This window comes from Oxyura jamaicensis, chromosome 5 (assembly GCF_011077185.1).
Source record: "Oxyura jamaicensis isolate SHBP4307 breed ruddy duck chromosome 5, BPBGC_Ojam_1.0, whole genome shotgun sequence".
Taxonomy (NCBI): Eukaryota; Metazoa; Chordata; class Aves; order Anseriformes; family Anatidae; genus Oxyura; species Oxyura jamaicensis.
Window position 1 is genome coordinate 56,110,143 of NC_048897.1, and position 22,183 is coordinate 56,132,325.

At 39.9% G+C, this 22,183-nt stretch overlaps 1 protein-coding gene across 12 annotated transcripts in view; it reads left to right on the plus strand.

Annotated features, from left to right (window-relative positions):
- The window catches only part of WT1 (WT1 transcription factor), an 86,037-nt gene that overhangs the window by 59,824 nt on the left and 4,030 nt on the right, over positions 1-22,183 (plus strand). For 10 of the 12 annotated variants that reach the window (XM_035328491.1, XM_035328492.1, XM_035328489.1 and 7 more), the window contains 5 exons: positions 228-305; positions 9,177-9,279; positions 10,659-10,809; positions 18,564-18,653; positions 20,385-20,477. In XM_035328491.1, the coding sequence (XP_035184382.1) occupies positions 244-305; positions 9,177-9,279; positions 10,659-10,809; positions 18,564-18,653; positions 20,385-20,477 (499 nt within the window). In that variant the 5' untranslated portion in view covers positions 228-243. The remainder of the gene's footprint in view (positions 1-227; positions 306-9,176; positions 9,280-10,658; positions 10,810-18,563; positions 18,654-20,384; positions 20,478-22,183) is intronic. The other 2 variants (XM_035328490.1, XM_035328485.1) reach the window with 1 other exon arrangement.

The following is a 22,183-nucleotide window of genomic DNA, read 5'->3' on the forward strand; positions in this document are numbered from 1 at the left end:
CTTTTCTTTTCTCTCCTTTTCTTTTCTTTTCTCTCCTTTTCTTTTCTTTTTTGTCTCTTATTTTCTCTTCTCTTGAATGACTACATGGATAAAATGAATTCGGTAAGATAAATGGACTTTGTGCTGTTTTAAAATTTAAAAGCGTTAACAAAACATTGCTACTGTGACGTATTGGTTTTCAGTTGATCACAACGATGTAGTTCTAATTCTAGCTATTTTCGTAACAGTGACAATTTATACCAAATGACCTCACAGCTTGAATGCATGACATGGAATCAGATGAACTTGGGATCCACACTGAAGGGGTAAGGCGCTTTCTTATTCTCTGACCCGTTACCCGGCGGAGCCGCATTAACCAGCAAACCTCGCGTTGCGTTTCACGACGTGAATCCGGCCACTAGCACGAAAGCCTATTGACCGGGCCGGCAGCCGCCCGTGCCCCTAAAGGCTCGTGCCACGAAGCCGCGAGTGCTCAGCTGCGGCTGGGCCAAGCTGGGCGGCAGGCATGGAGGCGGCCAAGCCCCTCGCTCCGGTCGGCCCCGGCCCGGCACAGCCGCCCCCCGGCCGCCGCGCAGGGCCCGATGCCGATGCCCGGCGCTCGCCCCTGCTCGAGCCGTCGCCCCTCGCTGCCACCCCTCTTCCCTTTCCCGCCCGCCGCCGGGCCCTGCGTCCTGTGTCCCGGCCCGGCCGCCTCCCGGCTTCCTTCCTCCCGGCCATTGTCGCCCTCCCACCTGCCGGGAAGAGGCTCCGGCCCGCCTCCCCCGCGGGGCTTCCTGCCGCTGGGCGGGCAGGAAGGCCTCGAGGCGCCGCGGGGCCCCGCCGGGGTGGCGGCCACCGGGCGGGCAGCGAAGCACAAGGAGCGAGCAGCGCGGTGCGCAGCCCCCGGGGCCGGCGCTGCGACGGGCGGCAGCCGTGTTCCTCCCGCGGCCTGGTGCCCCCCGGCGAGCATGAGACAGGGTGGGCCCTGCTGGGGTGGTGCGCTGCCATGAGGTCCCCTCGCCCCATCTCCGACTGGTGCCGTGAGCAGAGAGCTGCCTTTGGAGCCGAGTCAAGAGAAAGCCAAAGATGGCCTGCTCTGCTCTGAGCAGATGGTTGGTTATGAAAACGCCCCTACTGAAGGTAGGTGTCACCAGCCCGCTTTGAGATGTTCTCGGTGCCTAAGCACGTGTTAACACTCCCGAGTGAACAACAGGAGAAATCTAGAAAAGCCCACACTGATCTACGCTTTCACATAACCATCCATACCAGTGGAAACCTCATTCAATATGGACGTTGTCCATATTGTTCAATGCTGTAGTGTGATGAAGGAAAAAAAATGGATCTACTTTTAGCTCATTCACAAAGGGAATTTGAAGGCCAGATAGTAGCATAGTAAACTATCTTGGAATGGCCCTACTGTATTGAGTCCGAGGAGATCTGTCAAGGAGGTCCCTTGCGGTTAAGAAGATCCCCGAATCCTACAGTTATGTACAGTTCTGTGTCTTTGCTGCTGATTCTTTCTTTTTAAAGGTTATTTCCCACTTTTTTTTTTTTTCCATAAGTGTTTGTGATTTCCTTTTTAATCTGTGCCCTTTAAAGATCAGTCATTGCAATATTAGACACTGTTTTGTCTCTTCTGAAGAAAATATCCTGCAAGATGGAGAAACACATCAACCTTGACTGAGGTCCAAGTTATTAAAGCAAGGAAGAGGTTATTCTTTGGGGAACTCAGTGAAAAAAAAAAAAAAAAAGACACAATAGAAATATTAAAGGAGTACTAAACAAAATAAATGGCTTTTTACTTGTCCAGGAGTCAGACTGTTAGCAGTGTAAAGTATGTGACCTAGGATGCTTGAAAGGGGAAAAAAAAAAAAAAAAAAAAAAGAAATCAAGATGAATGATCTATGGTAAAACAAAGCTGAAAGTTTTGGTAGAGGCCAAGATTGTAGAATCTGTGGAAAATCAGTGCTAGACATAGCCTCATCTCTGGTAATATGAGCCAAAATAGTTATCTGTCTTTTCTGGCTGAGAGTTACAATACACAGTACCTCCAATCTGAGTTGCCATGAACATAAGGTATTCTTCCCAAGATTTACATCTTTAAAATATATGAACTGTTCATAAGCGATTCCCAGGCGTTTAGTATTTCAGATGCTTTTCTCGATTTTGTAATTTAAGAATTTTGGAATCAATCTTTCTGTTGAAATGTGGAGCTTCCAGATTCTGTCCAATGCTGACAGTCCTTGTTTAGCTCCTTGCCTCGGGTTCTCCCCAGCACTTCTTCCTGGCTTAGAGTGCATTGTAATAAGGAAGAAAACATTACTGCTAAGTTCTGCAAGTAGTTAGAGAACTCCACGATTGTCTAAAGCTTAGGGGTCGTACACTTTGTACTTGACAGTGAACCACCTGTTTAGTAGCTTGTTCTCGGGGTTCATGTTCAGCATAAGTTTGATATACTGAAGGGAAGTTATTGCCATCTATTATAGGTAGGGTTAAGTTAGCAGCTTCTGTGCTAGAGCTGTCTAGCAGTTTCTCTGAAAGCATTCTGGTTTTAGCTGTTTACATTTTTGCCAGTATCTGTTTGGTTAGCTGTAGAATTCCGATCAAAAGTTTGAAATTTGGCAACAAATACTTCAGGCATTGAAAGCTGGCAGTAACAACCATTCCTATTGAGTTGTGAGAAGGGCAAGAAGTTTCTTTGTTTCTGTGGGTTCTAGTGTTTGAGTGCCTTCAGTAGGTGTAAGCAGTAGGGAACAGAAGAAGGCATGGCCTGGGTGTCAAGACAAGGTGGGCGTTAAAAGGTATGGAACAGAGCGCCTGGCTGGGCATCGCTGTCTGGTGGAGAGAGGAACATAAGGTGAGCAGAGGTGGTGGGAGAGACTGGCACGTGAAGGGGAGAGAAGTGTGTATGGGGAAGCAGATAGAAAAGGCTACAGCTAACCTAGTCCAGAACATGGAGTAGGTTCCTAAAAGTTGAATTCAAGATGTTTCTACTTGCTGGCAAACCAAAGGGAAGTCTTAGTCCAAAATAAGCTTCTGTCTGCAAGGCATTGCCACTACAGAAGTTGACAACCCACTGCTGCTACCGTGTAGTCTGAGTGCTTTGAGTCTATGTGGTAAGGTTTCACTTAGATTTGGAATGCCGAAGACTGAGTTCAGGTTGTGCTTATAATGTATATGAAGTCAGGGCCTTGGATGAGGGAAGAACAGCCCACGTTTGCTGCCTGGTGAGCTAGTGTTTTGGTTATGTGTTGCCTGTTTCTCTGGAGACTTCTCAGTCCCGTTCTGAGCTTCGGGTGGACAAGAGGGAGGGCTGTCTTGTTGCCTGCGGGAGCTGTCACATAAATGGGCAACTTCTGAAATCTGAAAGGAAAACTTGATGGTTAAGGCAGTGAATGGCACTGTTTGCTGATGGTATTTTGTTTGGAGAAGCTGAGACCTGATTTATACTGTTGAAGGAAAGCCATGGGTCCTTTGGTTATTATGCTGAAAACTCGGGTCCCAAACATCTCAAAATGGATGTCCAAAATTTGCAGACACCGTTTTTCTTAGCTTCTGTCCTTAATATCTTTGTGTTGCTTTCTTATTTGTACAATGTGGGAAATGATGGCTTCCCTTTATAGTGTTTTTGTGGAGGTAGACCTCATGACTATAAAATCCTCCTTGATAGTTTGATGAGTTCTCTATAAAAGGGACGTGGAAATAATTTATACCAAGCAGGAAATGATATGGCATGGTAGGCAAGAAGTATAGCCACATATCCAACAGCAACACTTAACAGAAATATTGCATAGTTTTCTCTTCAGCTGCTCAAGTAAATGTTAATATGTCTGACAGTCACCTGAAATCATATATATAACCAGACTTTTTTTTAATTTGTTTTTTAATGTTTGGTTTTGCTTGCATTTTAAATGATCATCGTATTTCAGGGACATTTGCTGTTTGCTGAGGTTCACTGGAAGGAAAATTATGTATAATCTTTGTAGAATGCTATTAAAACTGCATTTAAAACAGATTTTGTTTACAAGTGAATTTTAAACATTTTTCTGTTTGCCTATAGCAGTATTATTAGTAATTTTGGAGGTGTAAAATTCATAGTTGGGATCAGTTCTATAATCAACATGAATTGGCAATGGGCAATGACCCATGGTCTCTGACACTCAGTTGCCCCTTTCCCACTGAGAGCTGAGGATCTCTTTTTGAGGGAAGTGTTGGGTTGAAATTGTGATTCCACTGAGGTGAAAAATCCCCCAAACTATTGAAGTCGATGAGAGTAGAGTCCCCTGAATCCAGTGCCTTCCTCTCATCAACCAGCTGGTTTTTTCATTGAAGATGGCAGAAGGGCTGTAATCTGTGAAATCACATTTTTAAATGTTCATTTGCCTTAGAAAGTGCAGATAAAAATGCAGCTTTAAGCTCCACCCTCTGTATAGTATTAGACAAAAAGCAGGCAGAAACATGATCTTCTATATAACTAATCAGAATCTCTTTGCTGTCTCCATACATATTTTTCCCAGGGTGCTAGGATGGTAAATATTTTAGCAGAGGGAATTAACTCTACTTCTCTTCCTTTATGTTCTGTTATCAACGGGACTAGCCCACACCCTCACTTTGCCTCATTTTTGGCTCTGTTTCTAAACCCTAAAATTCCTGTTCCTGCATTGAAACACAATTAAATTGAGGCTTAATGTGGTGCCTGTTTTATGTAATCTTGCTTTCTGGCTTTTTTATTCTTCCAAGTCTGAATCTCATGAATCAATTTGTATTCACATTTCATCTGAAATTTTCTAACTCTCTTCAGTATGCCCTAAAGCTTCCCTTTTTTGGTTTATGAAATAATAATAAAAAGCTTAACTTTCCAGATTAAGTTGTAACTGGTTTATACATTAGACAGACAATTTCAGTTTAACAAAGTAAAAATGGTGTGAGAGAGAAATTGCAGCTTGATTATTTTTTTAAAATATTCAGATTAGAATGTCATCTTTTATGAGTTTTTTTTATAACCACTTAGATTGATACAACTCTTTAAAGCTGCTCTGTTTTTCATCACACGTTCTCATCTGTAAAACCTTCATTTTTATTAATCTTTGTACAATCTGTACAACTTCGAGATTAATCATTTTAAAAGAGCTACTCTCCGAGTGCTAAGGATTTGCTGGACTAACGGTAAATGCAAGTGCTTCTAAATATTCTACAACACATAGCGCTTGCTTAGCATTTTATGTTGCACAAGTATCAGACTTTGTTTCCCAGTTATCTGGAGTTACATTTTATGGATTTGTTTCCAGGTCTGTTTCTGGCTGCTTAGAACCAGAGAACAAAATATACCAAGTTTTTTTTTCACCAACTAACTTGATGAATTATAAATATTTATAGTCCAGTTCTGCCCTGCCCTGTTCCCATTGAAATTAAAGGGAATTGTATATTTACAAGTAAAGGCAGAAAAAGACTGGGAAGCCAAGTCCTTCGGTCCTTACTCGAACAAAAATTCCTGTTAGAAACTGACAGGCCAGTTTGGCTGCATCTTGCCTTGCTTAGTTTTTGAGTCCTTTTAGGACTTGTGAAGGGATTGGTCTAGTGTCTCTCCTAGCCATAACTCTGGGGACTGTAGTATTTTTGGTTTGACTCTTCGCCTCCTGCTTATCCCCCTGGCCTCAGCTGAGTGTCTCTGGGGGCAGGGGAGGCAGCGCAGGGGCCGCGGCCGAGCTGCCAGGCGTGCTGTGGGTGCTTCCCCCGGCTGCGGTGGTGGTGCTGAGCAGCCCGTTCTGCAAGAGGGAAGACGCGTGTCCCGGTCCGAGGAGCCTTTTCCTCCTGAACTGTCCTTCCTCACCTACCCTGAACTAGCACTGCTCACCCGAACGGCACAGTTGATATCACAGTATGTAGCATCTCGGAGGTGTCATCCTTTTAACTGACAGTACAGTTGTCAGTGGATCTGGGCTGTACGATGTAGCCATTACAGTGCTTTGGTGGAGACCTAGGATATTACCTAGTCTGAGGAGTGTATCAGGACAATTTCTGTTATAATTTTTATGCTTTTGGTGGCCTCTGTTTATGAGGCATTGTCTGTTTGCCTAGTTAAACGTAGAATGCCTGACTAGAAAAGATGGAAATTAGGAATTTCCTACCCTCCTAAGATTTCCAGTTACTTAAAGTACTGGAGGTATAAATTCATTGGTTATTTGTATTGCCCATATATGTAGGACTGCATTCCATCATTATCTTCTGTATGCAGTAAAGCAGGTGTTTGAGTTTCAGTAATGTATTTAGGAGATTTGTGTGTATGTATATATATATATATATAGTTTTGTATCCGTCTTATTTTAGTATATAATTTGCAGCATTACAAAGCCAGACAGCTGTGTAAGCATGGTATACCTTTTGTGGCATACACCATGGATGCACTGAGTAAAGAGGCTGGAATTTAAAAAAATGTATTTCACAACCAGGTTACTATTGATGCAGAGTGAAGGTTGGAGTGAAGAGAGCAGCAATAGGGACTGGTTGTGAAAACTCCCCCAGTTTCTTCACTAAGCTGAAGGAACAGTCACCTGTTAATTTCTGTCTCCCTGGAGGCCAGATTATTCTGTAGGGCTTGGTAGTGAATAAATATAATTTTAATCAAGGAATCCCGATTGAATTATTGTCATCATCCATATGACCATGCTGAGTACCAGCCACGGTTGATGAGAATGTTGCCCATGCAAAATGGGAGCTATGATTACCTCTTGTTAAAACGTCTCTCACAGGGAGCTGTGGCTATTCCCTTGTTCATATACCATGGGTCAAGAAGCTCTGAAAAGTTTTAATGTTCTAGGCTTTGCAGTTGTGTGTACAGTTATGGTGTAGTATAATTAGAAATAATGGGAGGAAATTTGAAAAAGGCTTAATGCTGAGAAAGCCTTCCCAAACAAGCAATAAAAATTGAGGTGGAGATCATCCAACGGATAACTCCTGTCCAGTGTCACTTTTGCAGGCACAGACAGGCTCTTTGTTCTGTTTCTTATTCTTTGGAGGAATTATTTCAGAACTGACTGGTCTTTACAAAAATGTTCATCACTGAAAGATGAAAACCATGGGAATTTGGAGGGAAAGTCAGGTTGGGTTTTGTGGCCTAACCTTTTACTGCATATTGTTGTTTCTCCTTCCAAAGTTTCTGTCCTGCAAATTCTTATCTGACTCAGTGTCTCTTGTTTGTTGTAAGGTGTAAGGTTGCTAACGTAGGCATGGATGAGAGGTTGCACAGTTATGTGGGGTAACTAATGCTGAAGTTCATATTTACCCTTTATTTGCTGATGTATTACAGATCAGCAACAGCTTCTGCTGTGGAAATCCTTCCTTATAAATAGAAGTTCTCATTTCTGTTTTAATTTCTGATTAACATGGGTAACACCATGGGCTTGTTGCTTTTCAACTGTTTTTTTTTTTTTTTTTTTTTTTTTTTTTTTTTAACATATGTGGAGTTTCCTGCCTTTAAATAGAGAGGAAAATTCAATGCTAGTGGGGAACACGAGATGTGCAAATGATAATTTGTTACTTGTATTAGGGCACTAAGAGCTGCACTGGACCCTAAACAGAGAGGAGACCCTGTTCAGTTAGACGTGGTATGTGTCTAGAGAAGTGTTTAATCCATTTAAATCAGACAATGGTATTTCTCTTGTAATTACAGAATGTTACAGGTCAGATATACTTTATTGCCACCACCCTTAAAATTACTTCATTATAATCATTCAGTTGCCAGTTAAAATTGAAACAATCGCAGCATGCTTGCCTAAAGGCATAGCCTTTCATTTGAATGGCCAGGTGGAGCCTGGATTTGAATCTGGTATTTTAGCAGCAAAGGACTTGATCTAAAGGAACGCATCTGCCAGGTGGCAGCCTGCAAGCTGCTATGTGGACGAGTAACAAGGAATGTGACCTGCATGCTGCAGTAATAGGTGTTCACAAATACTGCTCCCCTCCTGCTCAGCAAAGTTCACAAATGGTTGAGACGTCTCCCGCATTCCAGTTCCACTGGCTGTTCTGCAAATCACTTAAGAGGTTTAAAACTTCCTTGTAATTCTACTCTGCACATGAACTTTGAGTGAAGAGAAAGGAAGGACCAGTGAAATGAGAGCCTGGGCCTCAGGGACCCCTTAAAATTGCTATTGCAAGCATTTGGCAAAGACTGGGATAACATCCTATGTATCCATCTTTGTCCCTAACTGTGTGCCCTTGGGCTTTGTTCTGGGCTTTCTTATTTCTAGTGCAGTATAAAATATGAACACGTACTGTTGCCAATATGTATTCATACAAGTGGCAATGTCCACACTAATGAAACATACTTGTTTAAAGTTCATTTACATTTTTACATTAAGAAGGTTGTGGACAGGAAAAACAGAAATATCCCCGATGTTCTGGAAAGCAGAGCATAGGGTTTTGAAGAATAAATATAAGTAAATAAGCACGTGATTGTGACACCCCAAAACCAAAACAAAAGTTACAAAATTTTAAAATTGTCACAATGCTGTGTAAGGAATGTTGATAATTTATACCTTGTTATTTATTTATTTATTTTTATAAAGGGTTAATTTGTAGTGTATCCTGCAAGCTGATATGTGGGATAAATAGTTCGGACGCTGATTTGTAATCTTTGTTTATGAGTACATGACTGCTATTCTTATAAATGTCATCACTTTCTTGGTAGTATCTGGTAATATCTGAGTCATGAGGTGCTGACAAAAATCCACTGCACTTAATGTGAAACTTGAGGCATTTTGCTCATTCCAAAAGATATTAGCAATAGCCAGCCCCACATTTAACTGATAAATAATGTGTACATGTGCACATGACACAGTTATGCTGCTATGCGGATTTTTTCCCCTTACCTAAAATCTTTGTAGAAATGCATCAGAGTTCAGATCATGGCTTTTTTATTATTTTTCCTTTTTTCCTTTTTTTTTTTTTTTTTTTTTCTGGACTGTCTTAATGGATACTAATAGATGTATGTATGGAGTCAGTGCGTTGTGCTGGAAGGGAGCGGGTTCATATGAAGGTGGAGCAGATTTCCTTTAGTGAATTCCATTTGAGCTTGGATAACCTGGCTACAAAAGCAAACTCTACATATATTATCACCAACTTAAGAAATGAAACTTTTCAAATGGAGCTGAGTAGTGAAAAATATTTCATTTCTCCATTATTCTCCTCTTTATTTACAGCCATACAGCAGGATATGAAAATGAGAACCACAGTGCTCCCATGTTATACAGCTGTGGGGCCCAATACAGAATACACACCCATGGAGTTTTTAGAGGCATACAAGTGAGTATAGAAGGCCATTCTTCATGGGGAAGTAAAACTGTTGCCTACTTGTAATGGTCACTTACTACTTACTTCACTGTGTTCTATAAATCCATCCTTGATTTGAGTTTCCCTGTGGTATCAAGTAATGCTTTACATAAGTATCATGACTTCCCTGAAAACATTGAAGTATAATACAAGATTTCTTTCTGAAACAAACGTTTAATATTGTTTATTTCTCCATCTAAAATATATCTGTGAAGCAGTATTCCTTACCAGCTTTTCCAGATGGTTCAAGATTCAGCTTCCAACTTCTAGCTCCAGCCACTTTGGCCATGTGAAACTTCTGTGGTTACAATGGACCAAGTCCGATGACTACGTAAAAAGTACTAGATGACATTTGCTTTTAAGGATTTCTGAAGCTTTTCTAATTCAAACACATTTCCTTAAAACAAAATATAATAAGTGATTGTTTCCTAATGACTAAAAAAGTATTTGGAAGGAACTTTTCATTCATGGGAGTTAATTTCCTCCATTTTTGAACAGTTATATCATTGATAAATATCACTGTAAAAAATATACCTTCTTAAAACTGATGGCAAAGTCATCACATAGTGCTTGTCTCTTCTGTGTTTCTCTTTCTGTGTTGTCAACCTGCATGAATGTTTTCAGATGGCATTTTTTCTCCTATTCTTTTCTCTGTGGTTTAATAAGTCATTATTCAGTAGTAAGTTCTCAGAAATAGGCTCACAAGCCAGCTTTTTGTTGAGTGAATAAAAGTAAGCATGGACATTGTTATGGAAGCTAATTATCCCACAAGCAGATCACCTTTGATGGAACATTGTGACAGAGGCCAAAACTCATTAAAGCTGAACTATTCACCAACTCCACCTGGACAGTTTTTCTTGTTTTATGTTTTACCAATTTATATTAACCCAATACATATTTTTTTTCCCATACCTTAACTTTGTATGAATATTTTAAATATTTTAAATATTTAAATATTTAAAATAAGGGAACGTTACTCTGGCTAATACTCTTATCTATATTACACTGGACTATACCTAAAACTATTTCATATGCCAATGACTGTTACTTTCCTCATTGTGTGATTATATCTGATGGTTAGAATATGGCCCATTTAATCTTGCATATAAATATTGGTGAGAGAATTTAGTGAGTAGAGTTCACTGTGTTTCACCTTCAAATAATTTTAATAATCTGGAAATAACAGATTAAGGTATACTAAGGTTGTACTTCATTAATGTAGAGTAAAATTCAGTTGCTTGTTTGCAGTGTGGTATATTTAAGTATCTCTTTGTCATGGAGAAGTGCCCCTGCCTGTTTGCCTTTCAGTATGCTAAGCAAAAGCTTGTGAACATACATGTCTGTCATTGTAGGATGTCCGACGGGTGCCCGGAGTAGCACCAACTATTGTCCGATCAGCAAGCGAGACAAATGAAAAACGTCCCTTCATGTGCGCGTACCCTGGCTGTAACAAGAGATACTTTAAGTTGTCCCATTTGCAGATGCACAGCAGAAAGCACACTGGTAAGTGTCAGCACTGATGGCTATAAATCAAGTTATAGCAGTGGACAGCAGAATGGCTAGGGCGATTTTGAAACAGTGTAAGGTGCAAGAGATGAACTGCCAGGTCAGGGGCAGTGAGAATGTGCCAGTTGGGGTAGACGCGTGCTGTCACTGGGGCAGTCCCCCTCTTGGATGAGGAGACTGTGAATCTAGCGAAATAAAACACAGAGCAGCCCTGACAGCAAGTAGATCACCTCTGTCCCTCTCAGACTGTTACAGGACATCATTCAGGGCCATGAATTTTCTTCTATTTCTCTTTAATTTAGGAGCATCAAAGCTTGCTCCAAAATTTAACTGTTGTTAACTACTAAGAAGTTCCCATCATCTCCCCCTGTATAAGCCGTGTCTGGCTGGGGTTGGAGGCAGGGACTGGCAAAGGAGCTTGCTTGCTCTGACATCTTTTCATGAAGAATTGAACTTAAGCCACTAATTTGTATGGTAAGATCTGGGTTCTATCTGATTTTAGGCAATCCAGTTTATGTCTCAAAATGTGGAAATAACATGTCCTGCTGTATCTTGCAGACTATTAAAAATGACTGTTTCCCCTATTTGAAGATGTATACTGTTGGAAGTTTGTAATTATTATGTAAAATATCTTAAGATATGCATCTTACATATTTTTTTATTGCCTATCATATTTTTATTTAGACAGCTCTTTCTGTGCTAATTTAGAAATCTGTGAATAAAATCTATAAAAATGGATGTTCAGTTAACTGTGAATATAACAGAAGGTCAAAGGGATAAAACAGATAACAGGAAGGTAGTCCATACTGTTGTGACTTAGCAGATTGTCTAATGTTGCATTAAAAAATAGTTGCAAACTTTTCCTTTTGGATACTGTGTGGTGACAATATTTACTTGCATAAAGCCATGATAGGTAAGAAATGAACATTACAAAGCATTTTTAATTTCTGAATGTGCAAGTTGCAAAATATTCAGATGACATCTTCGGTTTTGCTTAGATTACACATGTGAGATAATTTGGATTGTTACAGTAATTTAGTCTTTCAAGCCAAAGGTCTACAGAAATGCTATTATATATATATATATTGTAAATAAATTGGAACAGACAAAAATTTGTAGATCTTTTGGGGCACATTAACAGCAGTATTTTTCTTGAGTATGCCTAAGCAGTTTTGAATTTTTCTCATAATCACTATTTCTTTCATTTCTAAATTGATTTACTCTGTACCTTAGTGATCATAATTTGTTTGTTTTGGTCCTGTATTTTATTCCATTTGGTTGCTTGGCTTTCACAGTATTATTTTTGGATGCACCACAAGGACACATCTTACATCTTTTTTCTTTTTTTTTCTTTTTCTTTTTCTTTTTCCCTTTAAATGGAGGAGATGTCTAGCATTATACTACTTATAATCTAGGCATGTGGAGCCAGAAAATCCCCAGATGACATAGGGGACAGGACTGTGGAAGTCTAGCATCCCTAGAGAGACTTCTTCCCATATCTTTGAGGTCATAAACACCCCTTCCTTTGGTTTTTGCTATAGTGAAACAGGGTATAGGTAAAAAGTTTTTTTCTCCTCAAACACCTCTTCTGTTAAGGTGGACCCAGGTCTTTCTACCATTATACTTTGATATGTTGTCCATAAGACTTTTTTTTTTTTTTCCTTTTTTTAATCTCGAACATTTGCAAGATGCTTTCTCAGCCAGCTTGACTCCCAAAGTTTGTATTTGCTGATAAAAATGTTGCCGTTGGTAAGACGACACAAGTTTTCAAGGCTGGCTGCAGCTAAAGAGAGGAAGCTAGAGGATATTGCACTGCCAGTATGAGAATTGCTTGGGTAATTGGTTAACTTGCCTGGCCTGAGGCATTCAGATTTATGATCAGAAGGGAGTTCTCCCCTTAGTCAGACTGGCAGGGACAGTTAGGTTTTGTTCCTCAGCTTGTTGTATAGGTACTAGCTATTTCCTGTGATTATCATCTGGAAATTGTACTTACTAAATTCCCAGCTGCTGTAGAAAATTAGGACATGATGCCCTTCATTTCTTGTTTCCTCCTGTAGCCTGTTGGTCCTAGCTTTTGGGAGTGCTTGGAGAACTATACTGTATGGGAGCATCTGGAGCAGATAGTTTGTGAACACTTCTGAGTTAACAGATTTTCTTGGCTGCTTGGCGCAGTGGAGAGTCTGGACTTGGTGCTCACGTGGTCCTCCTCAGTCCCGTGCTCTTCAGTACTCCTGGGCAGTTGAACCGACTGTTGTGGGGTAAAGCCATTTCCAGTCTCCTGGGTAACTTCATGTCTTTTCTGGCTATCTGACCCTGAACTGTACCTCCTTCTTGCGGAGAAGCCGGTCATCAGAAAGGTGTGTGGGAACAGCACAAAGCTGTGCCAGGGGAGGTTCAGCCTAGACGTGAGGAAAGCTGTCTTTACTGCAAGGGTGGTGAAGCACTGGAACAGGCTTCCTAGTGAGGCGGTTGATGCCTGCCATTGTTCAAGAGGCACTTTGACAGTGGCCTCAATAACAGGCTTTAACTTTTGGTTAGCCTTGAAGTGGTCAAGCAGTTGGACTTGGTGGTCTTTGTAGGGCCCTTCCAACTGAACTAATCTAAATCAAAAGCAAAATTTGCAAACCAGTTGTCTCCAAAGGCAGATCAGTCATTGCTATGAAGAATTTGTGTGCTTTGTTGGTAATAGCTACAGTTGCTACAGTTGACACTTCATCTTTTTTCCACCTCTTCGTTGTTAGGTGAGGGGATATCTTAACGGACCAGTATGACTAAGGTTGAGGCTACTGGTGCTTGTTGATAATCATGTAGCTGTCTCTTAGTCTCTCTGATCACTTTTCTGTCTGTAACTCAATGAACTACATAACACCACTCACTACTAAATGCAGAAATTGGGTTTGATGGAGTTAGCAAACTCACTTAGATGGAAGGTGGTTGGTAAACTTAACACCTAATATCTCACTAAATGAAGGGCTGCATCTTTTCTTTTTCCACTCCAGCATTTTGATGGGGAGGAATCCTGACAAGCCATTTTGAGATTAGGAGAACTGTCAGATATGAGATCAAGCAGAGTATAATTTGTTTGTTTGGTATACCTCCCTACTGCCAACATACAATTTTACGCATCCTCCTGTATGATGATTCTGTATTCACATACAGGTTTGAAGCTCTTCCGCCTTCCCTAGTGTAATGTTAGATCAACTTTTTAATTATGGACACAATTTGAAAATGAACTGTAACATATATCTCCTATTAAAACAGCAGATTGTATCCTTACAGAATAATGTTGACTCTTGCTTATCTTTTTCCTTTCTATCATAGATACTTACAGAGAACTTGACTCATCAGGTCTTCCATTCACCAGTTGCAGTATTGCAAAATCAAATAGGGCCCTGAAGTACAAAATTGGGTTCTGTAATCTGTTCTTACCAATGTTTCAACATAGCCTTAGTTGAAAATATGTTGACATTTTGTACCCTCCAAGACTGCTTATCCATTGTTAACAATGCCTTTATTGAAACATGTACAGCCAAAAAAGCTTTTTTCTTATCTTGGTGTATTTTGCTGCTAGGCCCTGAAAGGAAATGCAAAAATACATATAACTTTTCAACAGTTCAGCAATTAACGTGAGTTGTAGTCCTGTAGCAGACTTCAGAGATTTCTTTGTGGAAACAAGTTGATGTCTAGACCTTCATTAATTTAATGCATGGAGGAAACATCACCATTCTTGCTTCAGCCCCTTTGGGTGTAGCACCACACATTGGAAAAACTGTGGATTTACCCTGATGAAAAACTGCACTTTTGCAGATAAAATACCCTCTGCCTTTTTGTTAGGCATATTCTTCAGCCTTACAGTGCTCAGCTGCAGGCACGAGATTCTACAGTAAAATAATAGAATCTTTATATCAGGAAGGTAATCCTTTATGTGGTAGGGGACTCGGCTCTTGGTGGTGAATTTCTGAGGCTCTAGGTGGTGTAAGTAATGGTCTAATAACCATTTTTACACCACTCAGCTAAGAATTACTTCCTTGCTTTGACTAAGCCAGTATCTTTTCACTATGGTGTGTGTTACCGTGCTGCTAAATGCCCTACAGTCATTAGTGCAGTTCATTGCAACACCTTTGAAAGACAGAGCTATATCCTCTGTATAAGCAAGGATAAATGGGTGTCATTGTGCTTCAGCTAGGAACTGCACTGGGACTCTTGCAAGAGTCTAGTGTGGTTACATGTAGGTTAGCACTTTTTTGCCAGTTTTGCTTTGGAATACCTGTACCTTCAGTGGGCCATGGGAGACTGCTGGGCTGGATGGACCTTTGGCCTTACCAATTATGCACCACTTTTAGGCTTTCATTTCTGTTGGATAAAATAAGATCATTTATGTATTTAAAATATGAGATTAGTTTCACAGCAGTAATGATGTCTTCTCACACCTGAACTATGTCATAGAGATGAGAGAAAAAGTTACGTATGAAGGCTCCCTATTAACCAGAGATGTAAGTTTTCTCTAAGTTTGCTAAAGCAAATTATGTTGAATCAAACATGTTAACTAGTGTGGTGAAGCTGTGATTATGGCATTGTGCTCATTTGATTAGCTGGTTATAGAAGCAAAGGGGTTTACGGTGGTGAAGTGAGTATAGACAAGCCTTCAGATTCTCATTCAGACTTGCTGTCCTTAGTTTCAAAATCAGCCTCCTCTCATGTTTTCCTGTTAGCAGTAGGCTTTTGCTCTTGCTGTATGCCTTAATTAAATTGAATGATTATGAATGGTTGTGCAGTGGTAATTTCTGTTTTCCTACGCATCTGTGCAAATTAATTTTCACAAGAGGAGATGTGCATTCTTCCTCTTGATTAAATCAACCTGCTTTGAGCAAATAGGTTTATTTTATTAAAAGTATTTATTGTGATAAATGCAAAGGCTGATTCAGAATTCCGTGATTGTTGAGCTTTTAATTTTCTAAATGTTTTTCTAAATATTGTTCTAGGAGAACTGCAATTCCACCTGTCCTCTCTCATTTTGACTATTTCATTATGCACCAAGTGTAGCCTTTTTGTTGCATGCTATCTTTTAGTAATGAAATGTAAATAATTGTGGGAACCTCTGAGTCACAGGTGAAAGGACTGGTGAAGCTTCATCTTCTTCTTCTGGTTTGTTTTGAAATTGTATAGGGCCACATAGGAAGGTGACAGTATTATAGGATATTTTTTGTACGTTGAGAGATGTCAGCTGTTTAACGGAGGGACTCTAACAGTCCAAGAGTCCCTTTCCATATAGTCATTTAATGACGCACCAGCAGAGTTTTTGTAATCTGGGACATTTCTGTCATCCTGTTCTACAGAAATTTATGGAAATTAACAGGTATGTGTCAGTTGGCTTTGGCAGGCATTCCGCTTGACACTAGCTGACATTGAAGATGTAGAAGGAAAGAGAAATAAGGATTTCTGTCCAAATATTATGCTGCCCCTTGTTTGTTTGCCTTTTGTCTTCTGCAGCGTCAGTATATCTCTGTGTAAGCATATTGGATCGATTCCTATATGCATTGGTTAAATTTGTCCTCAATTTATTTAATCAAGATTATGTTTCAAAGTATAAAGAAATACTTTAATGTAAATGCCATTAGACCTCCTATACTGTTTTATTCAAATACCTCCTTAACTATTTTCTGCGTTTATATTGCAATTAGCAGACAATCATCCTGTCACTACATTCTGCTCTGCTGACATTCCCCCTCTTAAATCTGCCAAAGGGCTGAATTCCTTGGAAGTAAGTGGTTTCTGAAAAGCAGGCACCCCCCTGGGAGTCCTTGTGGTCAAAGTGTACGGAACTATTTCAAACACCTGTGGCAACTTTAATCCCTCACGCTAATAAATTAAGCACAGCAGACGTGGAAGTTATCCACACCTAGGTCTGAGAACTACTAAACTCCGTTGGGTGACTGTCACAGGAAGTTAACTTGTTCTTGCAGATTTAGTTGCTTTTGTGAAGTTTTGATCCTAGCTACACCAGTGTGAATTTGGAATGCTGCTCTTAATATGCTACTTATGCTGTTACCTAAATCAGAAGGCTTCTCCTTTAAATGAAATAGTGTGTACTGGTATCTAAGACGACAGTCCTGTATAAATACAGGATAGCTCTGTCAAAAAGCCTTCCAAATGATTCCATAATAGTTCTTACCTGGTGTCTAATGACAGGCCGAAAAAAACCTTTCTGAACGCAGAAATATCTGTAGCCCCTTAATCCAATATGCTGCCCAGTTATCCTAATGATTTCAAACAAGTATTTCTATAAGACACAGCAGTTAACTTTCACAAACGATGAACAAGACGAACATGGCATCACAGACTTATTCCTTCGTAGTACCTTAAATTTACAGTTCCCATTCAAGATTGCAGTTGGTGCTCAGAAAAACCTTTTCTTCATCATAATATAATTGGAAATGCAATACTTAGAGTGAAGATTTATGAGTGATATGTATTTAAAAATGCACCCGGAGAAATTAAACCCACTCCACCCTCTATCTTCAGCTGCTTTTTGTTCTTTGTTTTATATCTCAGCTTTCCACAGTAGATAAAGCAGGTCCCAGCTGGTCTAGTGTGTACCTGCCAGATAAAGCCCAGGATCTTCCAGCTTTGCCGCGAGAGATGCTTCCTTAGCTCTTATGCTGAGGCCTCTCTGCAGGGCAGCGGCACTGGAAACAGACTTTATGTAGGTATAATTGTAATTATATCTCAGCCTCTTGCAGGATTGCAGTGTTGTGCAAAAGGGCCTTAGAGTAGATGAGAATCAGATCTAAGATGTCATACAGCTCCTCCTGTAACAGCATACGGATAAAGTCTTTTTATGCTGGCCAAATCTTCACCAACTCTGCAGTATGCTACAATCCAGCAGTGTTTCCCTCTTTCCTCAAGGTCCTTGATTTCTGCATTTCTTTTTGAATCTTTACATGTTTGGTGAAGCCTTTGCATTGAAAACCATGTTCATCTGAGACACTAGCTTACAGGGATTTCAAAAACTTCATTTATTTATTTATTTTAAGTCAGAAGCTTGCTTTTGATCCTAGGGAGAACACATCCTGAAGAGCTCTGCTGAACTGTACAGTGTGGAGGAAGAGTTTATATTCACATGAGGCTTTGCAATAATCCATGGGCTTGCCTGCAGCAGGTGTGCAGCTACATGTGAAATTCTATTTAGTGGTGCTTTACAAGAGAAACATAATTTGTGTTTTGCAGAAAAATGTGCCTATTTCTGTGGTGGAATTGTGCTCTTCATTTTCTTTTAATTCATTTAGTATAGTTACAATTTGCACCTCATCTGTTTAGTTTTTCCTTCAAAGCCAATTTAGAGCAAACTGCAAGTTGTTCCCTTGTACAAATGATATATAACTGAAACAGCTGGAAAGAGCTTAATGTGGTTTTCACAGAAATATAAAAACATTTATGTTCTTTTCCAGAAGAAAGCAATTTTTAAAATCACGTAGCCTTAAAGTTTTTTTGTAGCTTTTGCCTAGTTGATCATTTTTTAGAATGAACAGATTTAGATCAGTGACAAAGTGGTAAAATTGTGCCAGCCCTACCCTACTGATTCCAACACAGCTGTATGGTTTTGTAGCAAATGAGACTCTGGCCTTTCACTAGATTGCTTTAGAAATGAATGAACTCTGCATTTCTTATTGTAACACATTGAATCTTCAGAGTCTAGCTGACATGTTCCCCAGTTTAGCCACATTTTCCGATAAATCATTTGTACTTTGCAGGTGAAAAACCCTATCAGTGTGATTTTAAGGACTGTGAACGAAGATTTTCTCGTTCAGACCAACTCAAACGGCACCAAAGACGACACACAGGTTTGTTGTCAATGCACCTCTACTCTCTAGAGTTCACCTTTATATGTGAATTATGATCCAAAAAGTATACTTGAAAATTCTATTTTCCTGATGTTGTATCTGCTCATGCATAATGCCAGCAGTGATAAATTCTTAAAGCTAGCTTTAGGAGGGGGGTGCGACTGTGTTTGTCGTTGGCATTTCTGCCATGGTTGTTTATGCAAGCTTTTTGTCCTGCCACCATCTTTCTGAAGCAGCTTTCTAAATGAAACTCCTTGCTCTATATGGAATCCCCAGTATAGGAAATACACTGTTTTAAAAACAGTTCTGCAAGAAAGAATTGTCAATGAATAATCTGATAAATGCTACTGTCTATAATCTGATATTTGTTTGGCAATGCTAATATGTGAATCCTGCATGTGCGTAACCTGAAAGGCTGGTGGAATTACTGTGCGCTTGCATGTGGAAAGCAGAAGGGAGAAGGAAAAGCCGCATCAGCTAGAAGTACCTAATTCAGCAAGACACTTAAGCTTGGACTTGAGCCTTTCTTGAATTCTGCCAACTAAAGCAGAATTCTTGAATTCTGCCAACTAAAGAAGAATTCTAAGAAGAATTCTCCTAGAATATCAAGGAGAGAAATGTTGAAGATCTAGCTGGCTGGATTGTATTGGACTGTAGCTGGCCAAAAATAACCTGGAAAGTGTATAGCAGCTGTTACATAGTGTGAAGAAGGCAATAAGAGTCATGAGAGGTCTGGGTCCTAGCTAGACTTTGTGAGCCTTCTTTGTCAATCATTTACTGGGTGGAATATTCTAAGACAGCCCCCCCTATTTTTGAGTTCATTTGAAATTCAGCAATTTGATTTTTGCTCATACACTATTTTCTGGAAATACCAAGACAACCCGCTTTAGCATTTTTGGAGTTCTTGGAGGCCTAGATTAACTGGGGAGACAGCTGTTTCAAAATCACAGGAAAGAAGATAACAATGACTCTGGTCTCCTGTTAGGAAGTTGAACCATGAGGACACCCTACATGGGACATGCGGAGGGGTTTTAGAATACTCCTCTGATTGAGCTGCAGCAAGTTATTGTGTTTGGGTATCCTGTGTCTCAGGGAATGGTCTCATAATCGGTTTACTCAAATTATGTGGAGAATTTCTGCCTACTGCATTTCCTAAAGATGTTCTATCACACAGAAATGATATTTAGAGGGGGAGGAAGTATCTCTGAAAGCTGGTGGTAAAAATAATTTGTTGGGATGATACACTTTTAGCAACTGCGTACTAGAACCTTTGTGTTAAGCAGTCCCAGAGACTTACGTGTAGTGTGTAAAGTAAGTAGGAGAAGTGTAAAGTTACGCCTGCTGGGAATATATAAAAATATATCTCTGTGCTGCTATTTTCCTCATGCCATATCTGCTCGTACATGACGGCAGGAGTGTCAAGCCATAGGATCAAAATTAATGGAGGTTTGCAGATCCTCCTTATTCCAACAGTGTAAGTGGGTGTTTATTTATATTGGTGCTGTTTGGATGCTTCAGACCCAGACATTGGAAGAGGAGGTTACAAAGGGACTGTGTGTGGCAGCCTGATTAATGACTTTCTGTAATGTGTAGGCATGAAGCTGGGAGGAGCAGTTAGAGTAACTAGTACAAGAAAAATCCAGATTTTTGAAACTACAGAAATAGCTGATGTCATTCACCCTTCCAAAAGGTGTTGGGATATAAGAATAGATTTTTTTTTTCTCTATTCAGGTGTGAAACCCTTCCAGTGTAAAACCTGTCAGAGAAAGTTCTCCAGATCTGATCATCTGAAGACTCATACCAGGACTCATACAGGTAAAACAAGTGCGTAAACTTTTATTCACATTTATATTTCATTATTTATTAACTTTAAAACAATGTTGTTGTAAATTACATGATTGGAAAGTCTCCTGACCAGGGATTAAATATTCAGAACATCAGAAATCATTTCAGAGTATTCTGATTAACCAGTGTGACTACATTTGCTAAACATCATAGTCACTTTTCACAATGGGCTTTAGGTGATTTTTGAAACTATCCTTTTCTTTTGTCATGTTTAATGAAATTTCAGCTTGGTAAAATATATTTTGTCAGCTATAGTGAAACTAACATTATGGTCTCAGCCCACAAATGTCAACTTGATCTATTGCCTTCACTGAAAAAACCTACAAGACAGAAACTTTAATTCTAGCTTCAGCTGAAGGTCTGTAATCTAAAGTATTCATGCCTACTCATGCTTCTCCTAAGTGTCAGTTGAGCCTAATGCAGGATAGCACGGCAAAGCTCTTGCTGTTGCTGCTTGTACTGTAATCTCTCCAGGAGATAAAAGGAGTGCCTTTTGCAAACTCACACTGACAGATGCTGAAGTAAAAGCTTACTCAAATATTCAAAGACCTTTTTGTAGAAACTATGATATTTCACATAAATACAAGGGAAAAAAATAGGCATTTTAGCTTACTTTGTCCTCGCATAAATGTAAACACTGTTAAGAAGCAACTTCAGCAACCTCTATATTTTAGTTTTAAGTTTTAGAATTATTCTTATGAAGTGACATTTTATGTTCCCTTCTACTACATATGCCATATTTTTATGAAGTGATTGTTTACCAAGTGCTTTGACATGTTACTAGATGTCACAGTGTTTTCTACGCTGGGGTAACCTTTTTAAATTCAGTCCCTGTACTGGTGGACAAAGAGCCTGAAAATCTTTTTTCCTTCTGCTAAGGATTCTTTGTTCTTTTCTGGACCACAAAAAATATCTATTAAAGACTTTGAAATATAAAAAAGAAATCTTAATAAAGAGAATGATTCACCTAAGAATAACAGCATTTTCTGTGGCACTGGCACTGCTTCAAGCAGTGACAATATCTGCACTTGCAATCTATAAATGGCAAAGGGCATGGCTGTGTTACTGGGTTCTCCCTGTCCATTCATGCTGAGCTGCAGGATCTGGTTCTGGTGCATGTGCATGAAGCAAGATATTTTCATAATCACCAAGAGGTAACATTCTGGTAGAGACAAAATGGCAAGTGGTTGCCACATGTTAGCAAATTAGGAAAAACTATGTTCTCCTTCACATTGCACTGCTAAGTGATCTGCTAATTCATGGAAAGACTCCATGGTCTCCTGACTTCAGTAATTTTTTACCCCAGATCAGCTAAATCAGTGAGTAATTACTCTCTTTTTTCTAGTGAAACTAATCTCCCTGTTCTAGTTCTTCCTTGCTCCACGTGATCCAAGCCCACCCTGCCCTCGTTGCTGAAAGCAGCTTCACTTGAGCACTAATTACCTCGTAGCACAGACCTTGGCCTGGGCTCCCTGCCTGCCATTGGCTCAGGTTCTGTGGGGGCTCTGCAGCTCAGCTGCCTGCTCTATGACGATGCTCCTGTCGGCAATGTTGGATTTGTCATGCTCCTTTGACTGCTAAATATACATACCCTGAGAGGAATGAGCACAAATGATAGTTGGGGATTTTTCAAGTCCATTCTGCCCTGAAGCTTCATTCCTCTTTCTATTTTGTCCCCTAAATTT